The following is a 20,089-nucleotide window of genomic DNA, read 5'->3' on the forward strand; positions in this document are numbered from 1 at the left end:
TTCTTCCAAATATTTATTCTTTCCACGTATATTTCTAGTCTTACTACCCGTAAATCGCCATAGAAAAAATATGAACAAATCCAATGGTTCATATTATATAGAATTCAAAAACCGCTACTCCATATTATATAGATGCATATTTATCATAATAATGAGATACTCAATCTCCAACGACAATTTTTTGCGTGGTCTCTTAACATATCAATATATACAAAATAGGCGGTTCTAATTACAAATCAACCGACATACTTCACCGAATGTAAGTAAAGTTATCCTCACCCAAAGCAAGGGTGAACAAAATTACTCTCCTGTTCTAAAACTCCAAATCCTCCGGTAAGAATCCAAAAAATTGATTTAAGGTAAGCCAAAGCTTTTGTAACACGAAAAATAACTACTCTCGAGTCCAATTGAATTACTGAAACCAAAAAGAGGGTTCTTACATAAAAAAATTGCAGGCATATTGAGAACACCAAACAATATAAAAAAGGGCTACAGAATGCATGAGGCTCCCGCTATAGAGTGCGAGGAAGAGTTAGAGTTAGATGTGCGCAACTTTACCTGTTAAGCAGAGAGACTATTTCCGGGATTCGAATCCTTACCTATGATGCACCAAACATTATGCATATATAAAGAAGACAGAGATAATGCGCCCCGAACTCATCACTCAAAATTCAAATGCCTCTGATTCTCTGCAAACATTTTTCATGTAAACGTAAGAATAGAAAACAGACAATTGTACCAGATACAACATCAGGACTTCAATTCTTGTATTCCCTCTTTCTAATAGCACCAGAAAAAATGTATGTCCTTGGTCATCAATCAAACAATACCATGCCATGAGCAAGACAGTCGCCGGTCAACGACGACAACATTCTAGTTCCCTCAAATCGACGGTGGTGATGACTCTGGATGAAAACGAAACTCAAAATAGCACCATCGTCGCAAACAACCACGTCCGCAATATTACAAGTCTCAAAACAAGGATGACATCACTATAGCTACAGTTTATACAAAACTGCATTTAGGTTAAGTTAATCCTCAGGGGACTCCGCTTCTTTGCTGCCCTCGTCACTGGCTTCACTTCCACTTTCTGCTACTTCAACTGGCTCCACAGGTTCAGGCTTCGTAGGCCCTGGACCAGCCGATACCTTCACCATTGATGGACGCAAAAGTTGATCACCGAGTTGGAACCCCTTTCGATATTGCTCAATTATGACGCCTTCTTCAAATTCTGTGGATTCATCGCGCATAATGGCCTCATGCAGCTTTTACACCAAAAAAGGCAAATTTAGAAACAATACTTGGAGCAAATTATAATTGCTAAGAAACAAAAACACTTCTAAACAGTTAAAGCCTACCAAGCCTGAACTCGGGAGTTTCATCAACATGAATAGTTAAAGCCTTTCAAATGTGCATTATTGACAGAACGTGATATAAATGAGGTAGTCATCAAATTCTCAACTCCATGATCAAAAAAATGTACTTGTCAATTTGGAACCCATTCTTCTCTAGTCAAACTGCTGAATTACTAATCCAGCAACTTATGAAACTTATGATACAAATATGGTACTTAAATGAAACTCACCAAGTTGGCTCGAAACTCAAGAGTTCATTTGAATTACAAACGTATCCAGGTCTTCATAAAACCTGAACCAGCTTTATGGAGTGTTTGATAAAGTTCAAGAAGTTTTCTACTGATTTTCGAGCCAACTCGAGAACTCGCCTGCATTAAGCCAAAGATCAAGTACAAGAATCACTATTGCAATCAAGTATAGTGGGCCATGAATTCAATTACATGGTTCATCCGGGACAACTCTCCACCTAATTATACTGGGGAGCATTTCTCTATTGGGTGTTTAGGATTTATCCTATGGCATCTTACACTTATGAGAAGTAAAAAGAAGAGGACAAATAAACCCTTTAGTTTCCATATTCAAAATTGGTAAAGAGTCGGCACACCACAGGTAAAAGAGGTCAGAAAAGCTGATGAACTCACCAATGGATCAAAGGGTTTCCCTACTGTCTCCACAGGGACGACACCAAGGGACTCCAGAATCTCCACAAACTGCTTATAGATGCTCTGATAACTGTTGTTGATTTTCTCCTCCGCCTCAGTCTCCACCTTTATCTGGGCTTTAGCTCTCTCAAAGTTGTCCAAAACAGGCAACAGATCCTCCACAACTTCCCCTTGTGCATTCGTCAGCAGTGAAAGCCGCTCCCTCTCTGTCCTCTTCTGAAAATTGTCAAAGTCTGCACTTATCCTAAGAATCCGTTCCTTGGCGGATGATAGTTCTTCAGACAATACAACCACTTTTCTCTCATATTCATTTTTCTCATCTTCAATGGACTTGATGATAGCCTCTATCTCAGAAACTCTAGACTCATCATTGCTTGCTATAGCTTCTTTATACGATTTCAGTAAAGCAATAATGGCTAAGGTAGGTTCCTCTGCATAGCCACTATCACCCTCACTTTCACCATCTTCCACGGCAACAGCACCATCTAAATTATCCTGTTCAGTAAACCAATTAGAGAAAGAGTACCGCCTTCAAGAATGTACCAATGATATCTTAATACTAAGTTTAGAGCATCTGCATTACACTCTTCAACACAATTTTTAGTGCCAACAATCAGTTTGGCGAGCCAAACATAATAATCTTATCAATTGTAGCAGTTAAAACATGTTAGGCCACAGATACTGAAGACCAAGGAGCGCACACCCAATGGAGCACACATCTGATCTGTAGACTGACAAACTTGTAACACACATTGGGCACCTCAATAATATCATCAGCTTTTGGCATAACACATGCTTTCAAAGAGTTCGAAGGGATGCTCTTAGGTATCTTGACAGTAAGGATATAGTAACAGTAGGAGAACATAAGTCACTAAAAATAATCTGCTTACATGAGTGCAACCTCATTCGATCAACTGAATTTCCAAAAAATCAGATTACAAGTTTCTGCTAAACTATAGGTTAAAAGAGGATCAATGGCTAATATGAGTCAGAGTCACAAGTCATCCAACAGATCCACTTTGCAGATACAACCCTGCACGCAATAGGCATTGAACAAAAAGGAATGGCATGAAACGAATGTGGACTGTGAAACTCAAAACATGTCTTGCTTGACATATTGGAAGTAGCATAAAATGGAAACTAACAAGTTGGCCACAAGAGAAAAGAGAAAGTTGACCTACGACATTAGCCAAGCAGTTCAACATCCCTGGGCACGTTACCAACCACAAATTTTCAGGAAAGTACATTAATTTTATGCCCTACGCATCATCACCAACTAGTATACAATCAAGGTCGGAGTTACTTTCAACTAGAGACCCCCTATGCATCATCAAAGCAGACATTGCAGGGATAGTACGATTGACACACCAAAGAAGGGGGGCTGTGGAGTATTAGCAACTTTCGACAAGAAGCTGATCCAAAGAAATAGTATATAAGAGAAATTAAAAGAGAATGACGAGTTCTGAGAGACTTGACAACTACAGGAAATGCCACAAAGCTTACCTAGCATGCATAAATTTTTGACTTGGCAGGTAGTATCAACAATCAATACTGAGTTCTTGTTAGACAATGCTGATTGCAAATTCTATTAACTCAGAATAACATTACAAATTCCAAGAACCCAAAAGTTGTATTTTTAATAGTTCAAACTTAACTTCATTGTAGCAGTCATTTGTTACAATGGAAAGTATGCTTAACTGCTAAGTGAGTGCTACTATTTCCCCGAATATCTAGAGAAGAAAAGGTGGTGAAACACACCACTAATCCTAGAAATGTAACTGTACCATGCCTTTTAACAATTATGAGTAGATTACATATATAAAGTTGGGGCTTGTACCAATATACATAATGAAAACCCCACAAGTTTTTTTTTGAACAGCATGAAAACCCCACAAGTAAACAGTCATAGTAAGATACTAAGATCCAACAAAATATTTCCAAGGCCAAAACTTGAGAAATTTGCACTCCATTAAACTGAGTCCGCCAAGCACAATGGTGGTTACTGGTTAGTGGCGAAGGATGGCTGGGTCACAAAAAAGTACTATTCAAGGGCAGCCTGGAAATACTAAGCATTCACAGAAGGCAATTATCAAAAGAATATCCATCATGAAAAGTAAGACTCGAGTCCCTTTTTATAGGCTATTTTCTATATACAGAGGGAGATCAATATCAAGGCATGGGTTTCCCACCAAGTTCTATATCCTATCTTTCTATTCAAAAAGAGTTTTCACAATATCTTATTACTCAATCCATGGCAAGCCCTCCTCCTTGCAATCGCTTCTCCCATCTTTGGCCAAGCCAATTCGCCATCTATCCGTCCAACCCCTGCAAGAGGATCAATATCCCATGGACTTTTTTACAAAGATGATAGCGAAATCTCCACCTGCACCCTCTCCATACCCTTCTTAATACCACTCATTCAGAGAATTGGCGCACGTCTTAATTACAGTGTATTTCCACTATCTCCGTTCAACAACCATCGTAAGAGCCTCTATACTATTATCCATGAAATTATTCAAATTTCACAAGAACGAGAATTTAAATTTAGTCAAACAAGAAGTCCAAGAATATCATACCAAACGCCCCACTCTCCTGGGAGTTCAAAATGACCTTACTACATGGGGGCCAAGCTCTTATGGCTAAAGTGCTCACCTTGTGACAATAGTTATAAGTAATCAGGAATGATTTCTTAAAGCAAGAAGAAATGACTTCGTGGTATATCTAAAATCGGAAACCACATAGATACAGCCATACAGGTGCACCCATACCAAGCTGTTAACTTCGCTGAGTTTACACAAGCTGAAAAATGAAAAACAGGCGTGTTATAGCAAAGTAAGTTGATGCACAGAGATTCAAGGGTTAGAGATATTCTAGTAAGGACCCGGGTTCAATCCTCATGCTCTCGATCCTCGCTCTCGCGAATCTTAGCACTTCGAAATATTTTTAAAAGACTCTTCCATGCTCGCACTCATGCAACACGCATTACATGACTTAGTTTTAGAGCCTAAACATGACTTCTGACCAATTCCTTTACAACAAATATTAGGGTGCATTTCCGTTATATTATTGGACTATAGGCTACAATTGATCACAATAGTTAAGTGTTGTTTCCGCTAAATGGTATTTTAGTTGGTATATGTGAAGAGAATGATTTGCCTAGAAATCCGTGAAAATATTTGCTTTTGTCCAATTTGTACATTTAGTTTAGCTTAGCGGAAACGCCCTAAGTGTACCTACCATATAATCCATAACCCATTTGCAATCTCTACTCCATCAAAATAACTGAGGCGTAAAAACACAAATACAGCTCTGTAATATAACACAAGAGGGTACCTGAATCTCGGGTTCTTGGACCGCTACCTCTTCGTCGACTTCGGTGGTTTCTCCGCCGGCGGACGCAAAGGGCAGCAGATTAAGTAAGCGGCGGCGGGAAAGTTTGGTAGAAGAATGAGGAGAGGGGCAGTAACTGTAACAGCGATTTGGGTATGTCTGTGTTTTTGGTCTGAAGGAAACCCAAGTGAGCTGTTTACGGGATTTGGAGGAGTTGGTGTGGGTTAGGCGAGGAGGAGGAACACGGAGGATTGGGGTTCTGAGGAGGACGGCGTCCATTGGAAGAGAGTAGAAGAGACCAGAGAGAGAGAGAAGATAAAAATATAGGAGAGGGGAAGGTGAGAGATTCTTGAAGGGTTTGAAGGTACGGCTAGGAAACGGCGGGTTGCAGCTTAAAGAAATGTTCCTCTTTTATGGTCTGTTTGGAACTTGGAGAAAGAAAAGGATAAGAAGAGAAAATACTACGGAGTACTATATATATATATCGGAACGGTTCAAGGGACACACCCATAATCTCATTAACATAGTTTCCGATCAAATTTTTATGATTTGAACCGTTCAATGTGTGCAGAATGTGATTTTAAGGGTGCCCGTAAGAAATTAGCAAAAAAAATGACCGGGAAAGGTTTGATTTGAGCTGTTTTTATTTGAACCGTTCAATAAAAAACCGTTCAAAACTGTTCGGATCAAGCTCTTTCCGGTCATTTTTTTTGCTGATTTCTCATGAATACCCTTAAAATCACGTTCTGATCACATTGAGCGGCTCAAATCATCAAAATTTGATCGAAAACTATGAGGTATTTTTTTAGGTGTTCTCGGAACCGCCTTGTATATATATATATATATATATATATATATATATATATATATATATATATATATATATATATACACACACACTACTAATAAAGAAGGAGTTGAGAAAGAAATTGAATTGAAAATTTTCCCTTACCTTTTTAATGTACCAGATAAGGAATGGAAAATTTGTGAAGTTAAATATTCTTTTCCACATCTTTCTACAAGTTCCAAACAGTCTCCATTGGATGGTTGATTTCGTCCTTGTCTAATTTTTCCGTTCCGGAAATGGAAATAAGTATTTATTTTTAAAAAAAGTAATTTCAAGCTCAAAAATTATATGTTTACGTAAATAATTTTCCTATCAATATGGATTTTGTTTGATAGATCTCATTGAGATCTTTTATACGGTGAAAAATAATTTTTCATTTATATTATTTTTTAGTTTGAAAATGTGAAATAAGTACTTATTTTTTAAGAAGGTGTTCTGAAACGGAGCCTATTAGTGCAGTTGTAGGTTAGTGAGTTTTATTTTCCATGTAAATGACTAGGTTCAATTCTTTGGGTTAGATCATAAGAACGGAAGCTATTTTTGACCTAACCGAATACATGATTAATTAAGAAGCGTGTCAGCTAGTCTCGAAACCCCCATCAAACCCAAATAAAAAAATTCACAAATACAATAACATGCACAACATTATGCATGGTTGTGTAAAAGTGTCACGTTGTACTATCAACCATTTTTTTCTATATATAATAACATTTTCCCTCAAACTAATTTGTCTAGATTTGTATGTGGCAGGGCTGCATCAATGCTCCCAAAACAACAACAACTACTAGTCGGCTACTTCTACCATTCATGGTAATTAGTAGACGGAGACACTCTCCCATGCAGTCATTTGGACCATTTTATTCTGGACATTTTTAGAATCCCATATTCACTTAGTCATAGATTTCATGAAAATATGTGGTTGTGAAGTGATCCGGAGCAGTGAACGTGAACTACTGAATGACCATAATCTATCGTTTTTTTTTTTTTTTTTGATCCGAATAATATAAGGCTCTGTTTGGAACCTAAGCAAAGGAAAATAAAAGAAAAGAAAGGAAAATAAAAGAGAAGGAAAATAAGAGGAAAATTGGAGAAAAAGTTTATTATTCACTGCATTTGCAATTTTTATTTTCTTCGTTCTTTCTCTTTCCATGGGTTCCAAACAGAGCCTAAGTATCTAACGTTCAAACAGATCCTTTGATTAATTAATTTAGAGCTGTGCTACGTGCACAGCAAGCTGTGCACAGCAGCGGTTTTCTCCCGCCTCGGGTCGCAAAAAGATGATCGGAGCTGCTCATTTTGTTCAAAATATGTCGTTTAAGGTCTCTGTAAAAAATGAGCTTCGTTCGATATCGTTAGAGGCGTTAACAAGACACCCAAAATCACTTTCGACATATTTTGAACAAAATGAGCGACTTCGATCATCTTTTTGCGACCCGAGACGGGAGAAAACCGCTGCTGTGCACAGCTGCTGTGCACATAGCTTTTCTGATTAATTTAGTACTACTACCACTCCACATCGATTCTGTGTACACAGAGAAAGTGCACGTACGATAACGTCCTCTCCGCTCCAAGAGAAAAGGCCGGTCAATTTAAAGTTCGTCTCTTTTCCTCTTCAAATTTTCAAAAATCCTAAAACCCTAGATTCGTCCACCCCTCTCACTCCTCCCTCGTCAATGATCCCTGGAATCCCTGTCAAAAAAACCCCTCCTTTCCCCTCGAATCCCGCTAGAAAATTGATTTCTTACATCGAACAACACACCAATCTTATCTAGAAGCTCTCGATTTTCATATCGAATTTTTTTTTTGGAAAATGAGTAGTAAGAGGGAAGAAGAGCGGAACGAGAAGGTAATTAGGGGTTTAATGAAGCTTCCCCCGAATCGCAGATGCATTAACTGCAACAGCTTGGTGAGATTTCTCTGTCTTCCTTTCGTTTTCCATGTTTTAGGGTGGGTTTTCCCTAAAAAGTTTGTCTTTAGACAATTTGTTTCCGCTAAAGGGACTTGTATTCGATGTATGTGAGGAGAGTGAACTGTGTCGAAATTCGTAATATTTTTTTTTTTTTGGCTTTAGCCTGTTTAGTCCTTTTAGACGAAAGGGAAAACGGACACGAGCTTTAACCCGTTTTGTTGTTGATGGAGCCTCAAATATTGTGTTCTTGCCAAAGCTATTTGGTTAGTTTGGAAGATGTAGAAACCGAATCGTAAAACGCGCGCCCGTTCAAGGGGAGTTTAGGGTATAATGGATAAGCTCCTTTTGGAGAAATGAAATTGCCATTGAAATGCTCTCTCAACTTGGGTTATCACTTGTCAGAGCTATTTACCCTACGAGACCTGAGATTTTGTTCGATTGTGTAGGGAAAGGCTATGGTAACATTAGGTGCATTTGTTCCTAAGAAATGCCGCTTAGGTTCATACAAACATGTCTTTGGGTTGTAACTAAAACCTTAAAGCTTCAAAAACAATGCCGATGCCCATTTGGGAAAATGTCCTGTGCGAAAGTTACTAAATGGGCAAGTCACTAATCCCTAAAATGGACAATGTATGGTACTTTATCTGCTGGGTTACGAGCAGACAAACTTTGTTTGACCATAAACATGGAACAAGCCCTCATAGCCTAGTAGAAGTTGAAGTCATAATTAACTCTGTTTTATTAAGAATTATGACAGTTTGGTACTCAGTAAGGGCATCTATTGCACCTTTTAGTGGTTCTTTCTTTAGTAACGTACCATATTTGTGTTTCCATAGAACGTCATGCGGCATCCAACTTCTATGTCTCTGTCTTTCCCTTTCATTCTCTTAGGCGGCCAAGTGACAAAGTGAGTTTAACATTGTTGAGAAACATAAGTCAATAACTACTTGTTAAATTTATTGGGTTTATTCTTTTCCCTCTTTTAGTTTCTAATTTATTTTGTTATTATTTGTGTTGTTCACATTACTATCTTGATGTTAATATGTTTGCAGGGACCTCAGTATGTTTGTACAAACTTTTGGACATTTGTCTGTATGACGTGCAGTGGGATACAGTGAGTATTGTAGTTTGTTTTATTACTTCTTCTTTTCGTTAATGGTTTGGATATGTATATTCGGAAAAAGATGTCCTTGTGTTCTACTTAAAGATTGTTTCTACAGGAGCTGATTTTCTATTATGGACCAAATTAGAAGTTGGGCCTTTTTCTTTTTTGACGAGGGATTAAAGCCTAAATGTTGGTTATTGTAGATACATGCAATAAAATGCTGTGCCAATGTGTACGATTGTAATAGCTGATGACTTAAAAATATCTATCTTGATGTCCGAAAACATCCTGTTTAAATAATGTTTTCGGCTATGTAATGATGCTTTCAAGCCACTACTTCTAAAGGATGAACATTAAGGGATGGCAACTGGGTGGGTTTTGACAGGCGAGCCTCCACTTTTTTCTAAGAGGGTCACCCTTATCATGTCCCAACCTTGAGGTAACGCTATTTGAAATCTAAACTTGGTAGGTTGGGTATCTAGTACCTGCAGTATAGTATTCTGAGTATTACGTATTGGTCGCTGCTGGTAATGAAGGTCCACCTGGCACTCTAATAATCATGTTGGAGTTGGCATTACCGCACTAAGAATCAAAGTCGCTTGGTTGTAGTGGTAGTTAGCGACGCAAAATATTTGTAGGATGCTTGTTTGTAGGATCTTTCAAATGCAAACGTGTAGAATGGTTGTTTGCCTCTACCAACTGTGAAACCTATTTGTAGGCAGCTTCAACTGACAAGTTCTTGCCATAACCTACTTGGGCCCCATAAAGCCAATTGAAGTCGGATGTGTACAGTTCTCAAAATATCATGTATCAATGTTCTTAATGCTCAAAGTTATGTATCCGTGTTTGTTCTTGCACTTCTTTTTTTCCTGGTTTATATTACAGGGTATAGATTGACATGGGTGCTCTTATACATATTTTTTCTGTTTGTACTTCACTGTTTGTTATGTATTCACCTTTTGTGTATCACAGCCGTGAGTTCACCCATCGTGTAAAGTCTGTATCCATGGCCAAGTTTACTTTCCAGGAAGTTGAATCTCTTCAAAAAGGTGGTAATCAGGTACAGTTGCAGTTTTATTTTATTTTCTTTCTTAGGTAGGAAGGTTTAGCTTTTTGCTCACGTGACATTCACTTTCTTCAGCGTGCAAGGGAAACTTTTCTGAAGGATTGGGACTCGCAGAGGCAAAGACTGCCTGATAGCAGGTGCAAGATTCACAACCTGATGCTCTGGTGCTAAGCAAATTAGATATTGCAAAAAAAGGGATTCTCATTTTGTTGTTGTCTTTGCAGTAATGCTGATAAAGTTCGGGAGTTTATAAAGAATGTATATGTGGACCGAAAATATGCTGGGGGAAAAACCTCTGACAAACCTCCAAGGGACATGCAGGCAATCTATTCCTAAACCAATTTTACTTGAGAAAGAAAAAAACAAAAAACAGGGAAATATATCCAAGCCGATAATTTATACTTTATAGATAAGGTTTGGGAGCTAAGGTTTGATACGTTTGTACTACATAGCTTTTTTGGTTGGTCAACATTTCTAATCATGAATTCCAAATGCCAACCAAACACGGGAAAACATGCAGAAAAAGCAAGTTTCTGCAAATTTGTTTTAAATGTTAAAAATCTTTTATGACATAGAATATTCTTTGTCAAAAATAAAAAAGGAGCCTTAGTGTTGGTTCACATGGAAACCTTTTTTAATTGTGCTGCACTTGCTTTCCATTAAATTATCTCGCTTCAGTTTATGGGCTAACCTCTGAATTCTTAAATGAATTTAAACAGGACATTAGACACCATGAAGAGGAGACACGACGAGCCAGTTCGTATCACTCCTATTCTCAAAGTCCACCGTATGATTATCAGTATGAAGAACGGCGGTATGGAAAACAAGCCCCTGCACTTACAAGGAAGCCTGGTTCAGATCGGGGCCTTTATGAGGGGAGAATCTCTAGTTTCTTCAGTCCTAGCCGTTTCAGTGACCAAATGCATGAGGACAGTTTTGCAAATGAGGGATCAAACCTCAGAGCTTCAGACTATACTGTGTCTAGCCCTAGTGATGCATTCAGGTCTGATACCCAGTCACCAAGTTTCCAAAGAAACATTGGATTCAGCAGTCCTCCTTATCAAACTTCAAGAGACATGCTAAATGAACAAATACCACGTCAAACTATGAGAACATTATCGGAGTCGCATGCCATGGCAGATGCAGACAAGGTTCACCGCCCACAGGTCTTGTTATTCTTACACCTGCTATTTTTTGACGATGATATGATGGTGCCATTCGTTAGGAGCTTAGGCTTATCTTTGGACAAATTGCTATAATATGTAACTGCAATGCACACTTAAGGTCTTTCTCTTTCTTTGTCTTTGTGTACTGTAAGTGATTTCCATGACATGACAGTGGGATTGTGTCCAACATGTAGGTTAGGGCAGATTTGAAACATATGAAGATGGTTCTTTATCTATTTGACTGCACAAAGTTCTTCCTCTCTGTGTTATACTTTTCTCCCTCTTTAGGTTTTGTGGTTAGATTAAGGGGACTGAATTTTCAAGTGAATATTTAAGTCTCTTGTTTGATAAATTTGATACTATGCACAATTGATATATATCCTACTGGTTTTCCATCTGAGTTCTCTTGTTCATAGTCATAGCAAGGGCATTTTATTCCATGTTTCCGAATGATGTTTAGATTGTTAAATGCAGATGTAGGAGTCTTTGTCCTCAATATCTGTATTTGTATATTCTTGGGTTACACTTTGACATTGCTAAAGAGGCATCGTTTCCATGTTTTCGCTTAAGTTTTGATTGTGCATGCAAGTGCAAAACTATCACACATTTAAGTGGTTATGGATACATGGACCCAATGTTCAAAACTGCGAAGAAGGAATGCATGGATTGAATTTGTCGTCAATGTCTGTGAGGTCATTCTCATGAGATTTTGCTTAGTTAAAGCATCCTGCTCAAGTCAAAACTAGTTGGCAATTAGTGTAAAGGTCGTCTTTCCGAGACTACTAAACAAATGATCCATAACATAGAGCTCACTAAGAAACAAGGAGCACTAAAGGAACAAACGAAGGGGCAATTAATCAAGAGAAAAGCGTATGTAGTGGGAGGCTTAGGCTGAGAACTTATTAGCTGGGATGATAATTTAGGGCTGCCCGCGGATTGGTTTGGTGCGGAACGGTCCAGTTCCCAATCCGATCCGTTTGCGAAAGATTGTCGTTTTCTCCATCCGCTAACCGTTCGTAGTGTTGTTGGGTTGGTTCAGTTTGGATGCATTTTGGGCCGATCGGTTTGGGCGGTTTGGGCAGATTTGAACATGCAAATTATTCTTTTTATAAACACCAAAAAATTGAAAAATAAAGCCGTAAAACTTCGAGTGCAATCAAGTCTAAACAAAGTCAAACAAGTCTAACATTCGAGCGCTCTGATTGTGGAAGAAATTTCTTGGCTAACATGGGTATGTGTCACTTAAACAATAGTTAAATGAATTTATGCAGTTGCAAGACAATGATATCAAAGTATAACACACTAGCATGAGACGTGGAATGTGCTGGTTCCAGTTTAGGAGTGAGTTTATGACTTTATTAATTTATTCTGTATTTTAAAAATTTTAAAGTAGCGGATGCTAACCGGAACCGATCTGGATCTGTCAGAATCAGTATTTTTAGATCCGCATCCGTCCGTAGCATGCCTCGGTTTGGTCATGTTTGGGCGGTTTGGTTGATTCGCTGGACAACCCTAGATGATATTGGCCACAAAAGAAATTTTATGAGTTCTGACATCCCCTTTGAAATCTTTCTTCTGACTGCCATTTATACTATCAAGATTCTTTGTCTATCCAAAATCATTTAGAAATCTATTCCTTAGTACATTTTGCAGATCTCGAGAGGAAGTATAAACCTTCTTGATTGCTCCTGTTGTCTAACATGCTATACCATGTTTGCCTTTTTAAGCTGGTGTATGACCTCTATGATAGGCATAAGTTTTGGGGTACTAAATGACAGATTCTTGAGTGTTTCGAGGCTTTTTTGGCCTTTTCCACTGTTGTTAATTGTTGGTCTAAATGTCAAAATTACGTTTTGTATGAGTTTTACCACTTATGCATTCATGCTTATGGTAAGTATGGGTGGAACCAATTAAATGAAGATATTCTAGAGTTTTTTTTTACCTTAATGTTAACCACCTCGAGCAATTTAAATTGTTACACAGTCAGGCACAGGATGTTTTTTCTTCACTGAGTTGTCTTATTGGCTATATACCTTCTTATTCAGAGAACTGCATCTCTGGGCAGCTTTGGGTCATTTGACAGCAATCCCATGTCTCCCAAGTCAGTTAGTTTAGTGGATGCTTCCTCAGAACCTGCAGTGTCTTGTGGGCACCACCAGTACGCTGTTCCCTCTCTACCACAATCATCAGTTTCTGGGAATTTCGGTGGTTTGGACCTATTTGATGCACCGTTTGTGCCCCAACCCATCACTTCGGCGTCAGCCGTTGACTTTTTTCAGTTGCCAGTGACAACAACAACTCCTCCAGTAGATTTGTACCAGCCATCTTCTATTTCTTCAGCTCTGGTGTCACATGCTCCACAACCAACCCAAACAACTCCATCTTTAGACTTATTCTCTGATATGCCTCAACAGCAGCCAGCTGCAATCTTGACTAACAAATCACCTGATGTTACTCCAAAGGATGAAGGATGGGCGACATTTGATTTGCCTCAATTTGTGGCACCAAATCTTGGCATTGAGGGTTCTACACCTGCAGTAGCACCTCCTACTGATGAAGGATCTCTGGGAAAGTTGCCAAGTACAACCCTGCAGTGGCCAGCATTTCAAGATAGTAATGTCCATGGGCCTTCATCGGTCACTAATCCGTGGGATGAGGGTCTGAACAATGTCCAAATATCCGATAATGTATTGAACACTCAGGTAAGTGAAACCTTTACCCTGAAACTTCTTTGCGGTATTGAGATCTATTAGTTTTATTTGGTGCAATGTGGTGATATCTGCAGAAACTGAACAAATAAACTCGAATTATTTTGAATTAACTTTTTCCAATTTTTTGAGAAGTCATGGAATGCTTTTGAAGATGCCAGTGGAAACCTACCTCTTGGGAGCATTCACCAAAGTAGTGAAGGATTAGCTTTGCACGTACATTCTAGTACCACTGTGAATCACCATTTGGATGTAAGAGTATTAAGAGTTCCTGGATTGTTTTTATGTAGTTTTATATTCTAAACAAAGAATTCCGCTTATTCTTGGATTTTTAGCTTTGCAGGACTTCAATTGGGATGGGATTCATGGAGCTGCTGTGGATATCGGACTTCCGATTCCTAATGTTCCATTACATATCAATGAACCATCATATGCTTCATCTTCAATGGTTTGTACTTTCTCCTGTTTGCTGCAATCTAATTATTTTGGCATCTCTTTTTCCCCATTTCACCGTGTGAATGAAAGAGAATATTTCCTTTTCACAGGTAGGAGAACAATCCCATGTGACTGACCACAAGTCTGGGAATCCCTTTGATCTTTCCTATGGTTCTGACTTCGAATCCAGCAGTATGGTATGTTTCATATATTGGTTTTGGTCTAAGTCAAACTTTTGCCACAGTGCTGGAATGAATACTGCTTAGATCCTCTTGCATTATAGTTCTTGCGGCCAACAAGTTTTGAAAAGTTTTGGGTTTTTTGGTCGAAATTATTAACCCTAGGCCTCCCCAATTTTTTCTAAGTTGAATGGTACATTTTGGAGGAACCCATCCCCTATATGACCCAGATAATGTCTGCAAATTCATCTGGTTTGCATTCCGTTAAACCACATTAGCCTGAATAGGACCTTCTGAAAATCATCTTCCATATCACAAATATCTTCAGATTTCCTTGTATTGAAGATGATACCTTAGTTGGCTGGAAATGGTAGATAGAGGAATTTTTACTCAGAAAGCCTGTCCCTCACCACCTCAATCCTATTCCAAGATTCATGCCAGTTTTCTCTAATACATTCAATAGCATGATGCCATGATCCCATCCATGTTACATTATTGCTACTTTGTTTCCCTTAGTATTCGTGGCTTGTTGCTTGAGAAGAGGAACACAAGAACTCCTCTGTTTTCATAACTTCATTGGCTCCCTTAATTGTTCTTATTCACGAAGTGAAAGCGTGTGCGTGAGCGGAAGCAATGCGGGGGAGTGAGAGGATATAGAGGAATCTAAGGTTGGGACTGTCTATAGACTATAGGAGTGTGTGCATGTGTATATATGTACATTATGTGATGTTTTGTTGTTAATCCTTGTACACATGTCAATTCGTAACTTGTGTCAACTGCAAATATTGGTTTTGTGAATGTAGTTAAATACTATGTCTATACTAAGAACTTGGTTTTAGTATCTTATCATTATTTAATTTATTTCATATTTCTACTCAATAGATTTTCTTTTGTTTTATTTGCTATGTCTATACTCAATAGATTTTCTTTTGTTAAATACTATGTCTATACTAAGAACTTGGTTTTTTGAAAGTAATTAAATACTAACTTCATTGTGTTTTATTTGCAGTTCTTGGACATGAGTTCTTTGCAAGCTGCACTGCCAGGTGGTCAGATTCCCAATTCGTTCCTTGATGATGGTACTCAGCCATGGCTTCCTCAAAATCCCATTCCACCTTTCAGTCCAGGTGTGCAGCGAGGCAAGTAATACTTAATTCCAGGAATCTTATTAATGTTGAACTACTGTCTAGTCTGATTCCTTTATGATTCTGCAGGTGCCTTAGGATTCGTAGGAGGGCAAGCACCCAGCACTCAAATGCCGTAAGTCGTTTTCTTCTTGCACTCATTGTTGTATAGTTGCCTTGGTCATGATGGTACAGATGAGGATTTTATGCAATCTCTGTTACTCTTACTCGTTCTCTCCTTTGGTCAACCTAAATGATTGACTATCTTAAAGCAGTTAGGTTACTAAAATTGATCATAAATTTGTCTGCCTGAGGTTTTGGGTTGCTGTATCCTCAAATTTGCGGGTGATACTATTCAGTATCATTGTATAGAGAGTCCTGTAATCATTTCATAATAGTTTGAAGGGCTGTTGCCGTGGTCCTGTTGCTTCTTTTGTGTATCTCCCTTCAATCTGCAGCAGGCTGATGATTGCAATCATTGAGTGAGATAGTGCACTGGAGATACATGTTCATAGTCAAAACCATTGGACTTAACTGTCGTCTGGCCTGTGTTTGATTGTCAAATATTACGGGGACAGATTATAGTTAAAAATATAGGAGTTCTGTTTTTGCTCCAATTCCTATTATTTGGGGTGAATTCAGGTGTGCATCTGTTTTTCTTTCATAGCGGCAGGTGGTGGCCATGATCAAGTGTTAGCAATTCATTTGAGTATACGGCCGTCTGATTAATTGTTTTGGAAGCCAACACTCATTTCATCCCGTTGGGAGTAAAGTCATCCAGTCTCAAATCACCGGGGGTGTGTCCTATATGTGCACTAATAGTTGATGATTTACATAGGGATTTAGTTTAGTCAAGTCACTTGTTTGGAATTTGGATGTTCTTATCTTTGGTGAGATAGAAAGTTACCCGTGATGGTTTCCTCTCTTTTTTTCCCAAGCAGAAGCTAAAATTTTGTCTTATTTGATGGGGTAATTCTCAGTTTCTGTAAGTGTTTGGCATGCACAGCATTCATGGGTGGAACGTAGGAGTGTCCAACTATGAGTTAGTGATCTACAATGTTCATTCCCAGTATTTTGGTGGAACTCACCTGTAAGTTAGTGATCACCTATAGAAGTAATATAAGATGCTTCTGGCTCAATAAGGGTTGTCAAGACGTGGGAGAATAGGGATAACAGTCATTACATAGTCGATTTGATTGGAGTAATGGTGTTCATAATTATATCCACAGTTCGGTTTCAATACGATTAAGATTTTGTTTTAAAAACTGCTGATTAATGTTTGGTGGGCACCTTCCAAAAAAAATGTGGGGTGGATATTTTCGATGGTTTTAGGTTTTCTTTGTGGCTTCTAAGTGACATGATAGATAATTTTCTCAAGACGCTTGAGATATGGAATTGGTCTCATCTTGAAATAACTGCTGCTTTGCATTCTACAATAAGTTGTACCACTGTCTGACATGTCAAGTTGCTAATTTTCCAGGAATGTCCCAACGCAAGGCCCTCTTGCTTCCGTGGGCGGAAATCCTTTCGCATAGGGTGTCACTCAATGTAATCATTATTTTCATTTGGGGTTACAAGTTTTCCTGTGAATTGGTTCCCTATCTCTTGGATCATAATGCGTTTTTTTCTTGTTATAAATTCATCTATATATCCTGAATAAAATGTTGTTCCGAAAAGATGGCTTTCAGTTTGCAAGTCCTCTGTACTCCATATAGTACTCTGCTCCAAAATTAGGCCCCTGGTTTGACTCCAGAATCTAGACTTTGTTCGTATGTTCCATCAACATTGAATTGGATTCCACATTTTGGGCCGTCTCGAGTCCTTGCATACGCCAGTTGACAAGTTGAGTTGTTTAGGGATGCTTGTATTTAATCTTCTATCGTTTCAAGGTTATCCTGTAATTACGTTTGCATTTTTTTCCTTTGAAGGCTGGATGCCACGGAGAGTGTACTATTTTTGGCATTGAGCTTTTTTGTTTGTTTGTATGCATTGAAGATGATTAGTGTGCGCGCTGATAAAAATTTGTCAAATGTGCTAGCTGAGTTGGTCTCTTCTGCATCCACCATTTACTGGGGTTGCTGTATTTCAAGAATGGTTCTTGCTCATAAGACAAAGCTGTCTCTTTGCTTGATTTGGATTCTAAGCGTTCGATGATATTGATGTGAATGACATGAATTATTTATTTTGGTGTTGGTGGGGCTAGGATTGGCTTGTGAATAAGAGTATGTAGCTGATTAACTTGATTTTTTCTCCCAAATCCTGAGGATATGTTCGGTTTAATGGAATCATTGTGGATTTGGAATCGAATAAAGACTGGAATTGAATAAAATGGAATGAGGTGGGTACGATCATTCTTATTTCTGTGTTTGGCTGTGCATAGAATTCGATTCAATGAATGAAAACTCAAAGCCCATTCCCATTCACTTATGCATGTTGTACAAATGGTTGTGTAAATAGACTTATCCATAAAATTAACCAAAATCAGCAGCCAAGGGTGCAGAAAGAACAGCACATGGAATATGCACAGCCAAGGGTTTGTCATAACCTGATGAAAATGGCAGAAAAGTTAATCCTTCAACAATGAGTTCGGAAGTACTGTATGTACTTACTATTACAAGCAATGATGGTCAAAGATAATCTAATAAAGGATGTGAAACAAGCAAGGCCACGAGCAAGGCCGAACTACTTCTGACATTATGCTCCTAACGAAGTAATCAAAAGCAGAAACGGTGCACCTAAACTGCAAACGATTTCATTTTGTCTTGCAATGCCATATCGTGTGAGAATATGAAGTCTAAGCGATACATCTTCACCATTTCAGCGGTTCACTGATGAGGATCGGAATTTATTGGCAAGAAAAAGATGCCTATGAACAATGCCAAGTTGAGCTTCAGTCTGCCATTTAAAGCGGGGCTGCACACCCACCCCCCCGAAAGGAAAAAAATGATAACTTTACACTACAAAATTGCACCATGGTGTAGACAATGGATTTTGTCCAGCACAAAAATTTACGTCTGCTTCAATGATAAAAAAAAATTATCCTCTTAATAGCCTAACATTCCAAATCATTGGGAAAATGGAAAACAAATTCTGGTATCGTTCCAACCACCAACTAGGCAACAGAATGAGTTGGGGGGATCATTTCATTTGCTGCTCACCAGACGAATGAGCCTTTCCCAAAAGCCAAGAAAAAGGAAGTTACAAGATAGCGGAGCATTCTCGTATTCAACAGCAGAATATGCACTTGTTTGCGACAGATGAGATGTTTTCTCCAGCATGTTTGAACTATTCACATAATATTACCTACTGCCCAGACTAAAGCTGTTAACCTTGTGAGCTTTTGTAAACTCTACAAGCATGTAACACATACGCACCAATTACCAACTTCTACTACCACAAGTGAGCAATTCTTCAATTTGCACATGCCCATGAGTTGGCAAACTTAAGGATATAGCAGGATATATCAACTGCCATTGTATGAAAATATTCAAAACTTTAGATATTAATCACACGACAATGTTCGTATGGTAACCCACGTTTGCTGAAAATCAATTTAACCAGGGGACGTTTGAAAGAAGTTTGAACCCGATTCAGACGAGCCAGTAGAATTGGAAATACAAAGATAAAAGCAAGAAGCCAATACGCAGATGCCTTCAGAATCCATTTGTAAAAGAAATGCCATACTCTATCCATGCCTTCTAAGGTATAATAGCATTTGCGCTTACAATCGAATCGTCTCCAATAATGCTGAATGAACAAGTTACCTCCAAGCCTTTAAAACAGAAAAACTGTTTTACCATACTGCACATAAACCTGAGCAGCCATTCTCTTACTCAACAGCACAATATGCACTTGTTTTCGAAAGAACGCATGAGGTCTTTCCTCAAGCACGGTTGAGCTTTTCACAATTTATTAACTACAGACCAGACTAAAGCTTTTTGAACCTTGTCAATGCTTTTTAAACTCTATAAGCTTTTAAACCAAACTCACCAGCCGCCAATTACTAACTTCTACTACCAAAAGTGAGCAATTATTTAATTTGTATATGAGTTAGCAAACTTAAGGATATAATCGGACACAAACCTACTGCCTTTGGATAAAAGAGATCTAAAAATGCGAAATTCATCACACTAGACGACGTATCATAACCATAGTGGCTGAACATCAACCAGGGGACGTTTGGGAGAAATTTTGGCTGGATTC

General features: G+C 38.5%; 2 protein-coding genes across 3 annotated transcripts; one reads left to right on the plus strand and one right to left on the minus strand.

Moving 5' to 3' along the window:
- Window positions 1–741: 741 nt before the first annotated feature.
- On the minus strand, window positions 742–5,789 carry LOC131319240 (uncharacterized). Of its 2 annotated transcripts, XM_058349406.1 has the most exons (4): window positions 5,351–5,761; window positions 1,997–2,512; window positions 1,586–1,723; window positions 1,125–1,265 (listed from the first exon to the last, which is right to left on the minus strand). In XM_058349406.1, exons 1-3 carry the CDS (start codon window positions 5,624–5,626, stop codon window positions 1,619–1,621), a joined length of 897 nt encoding a protein of 298 aa, XP_058205389.1. In that variant the 5' UTR covers window positions 5,627–5,761; the 3' UTR covers window positions 1,125–1,265; window positions 1,586–1,618. The 2 variants fall into 2 exon arrangements, with proteins under 2 accessions (XP_058205388.1, XP_058205389.1); XM_058349405.1 differs by lacking the exon at window positions 1,586–1,723 and having other exon boundaries at window positions 742–1,265; window positions 5,351–5,789.
- Window positions 5,790–7,686: 1,897 nt separating this feature from the next.
- LOC131318452 (probable ADP-ribosylation factor GTPase-activating protein AGD14) lies at window positions 7,687–17,713 on the plus strand. The gene is made up of 13 exons (XM_058348245.1): window positions 7,687–8,100; window positions 9,156–9,217; window positions 10,181–10,268; window positions 10,350–10,411; window positions 10,499–10,595; window positions 10,994–11,440; window positions 13,486–14,142; window positions 14,284–14,400; window positions 14,492–14,603; window positions 14,692–14,780; window positions 15,772–15,901; window positions 15,977–16,022; window positions 17,367–17,713. Exons 1-13 carry the CDS (start codon window positions 8,005–8,007, stop codon window positions 17,419–17,421), a joined length of 2,058 nt encoding a protein of 685 aa, XP_058204228.1. The 5' UTR covers window positions 7,687–8,004; the 3' UTR covers window positions 17,422–17,713.
- The last annotated feature ends 2,376 nt before the right edge of the window (window positions 17,714–20,089 follow it).

This window comes from Rhododendron vialii, chromosome 3a (genome assembly GCF_030253575.1).
Source record: "Rhododendron vialii isolate Sample 1 chromosome 3a, ASM3025357v1".
In the NCBI taxonomy this organism is placed as follows: domain Eukaryota; kingdom Viridiplantae; phylum Streptophyta; class Magnoliopsida; order Ericales; family Ericaceae; genus Rhododendron; species Rhododendron vialii.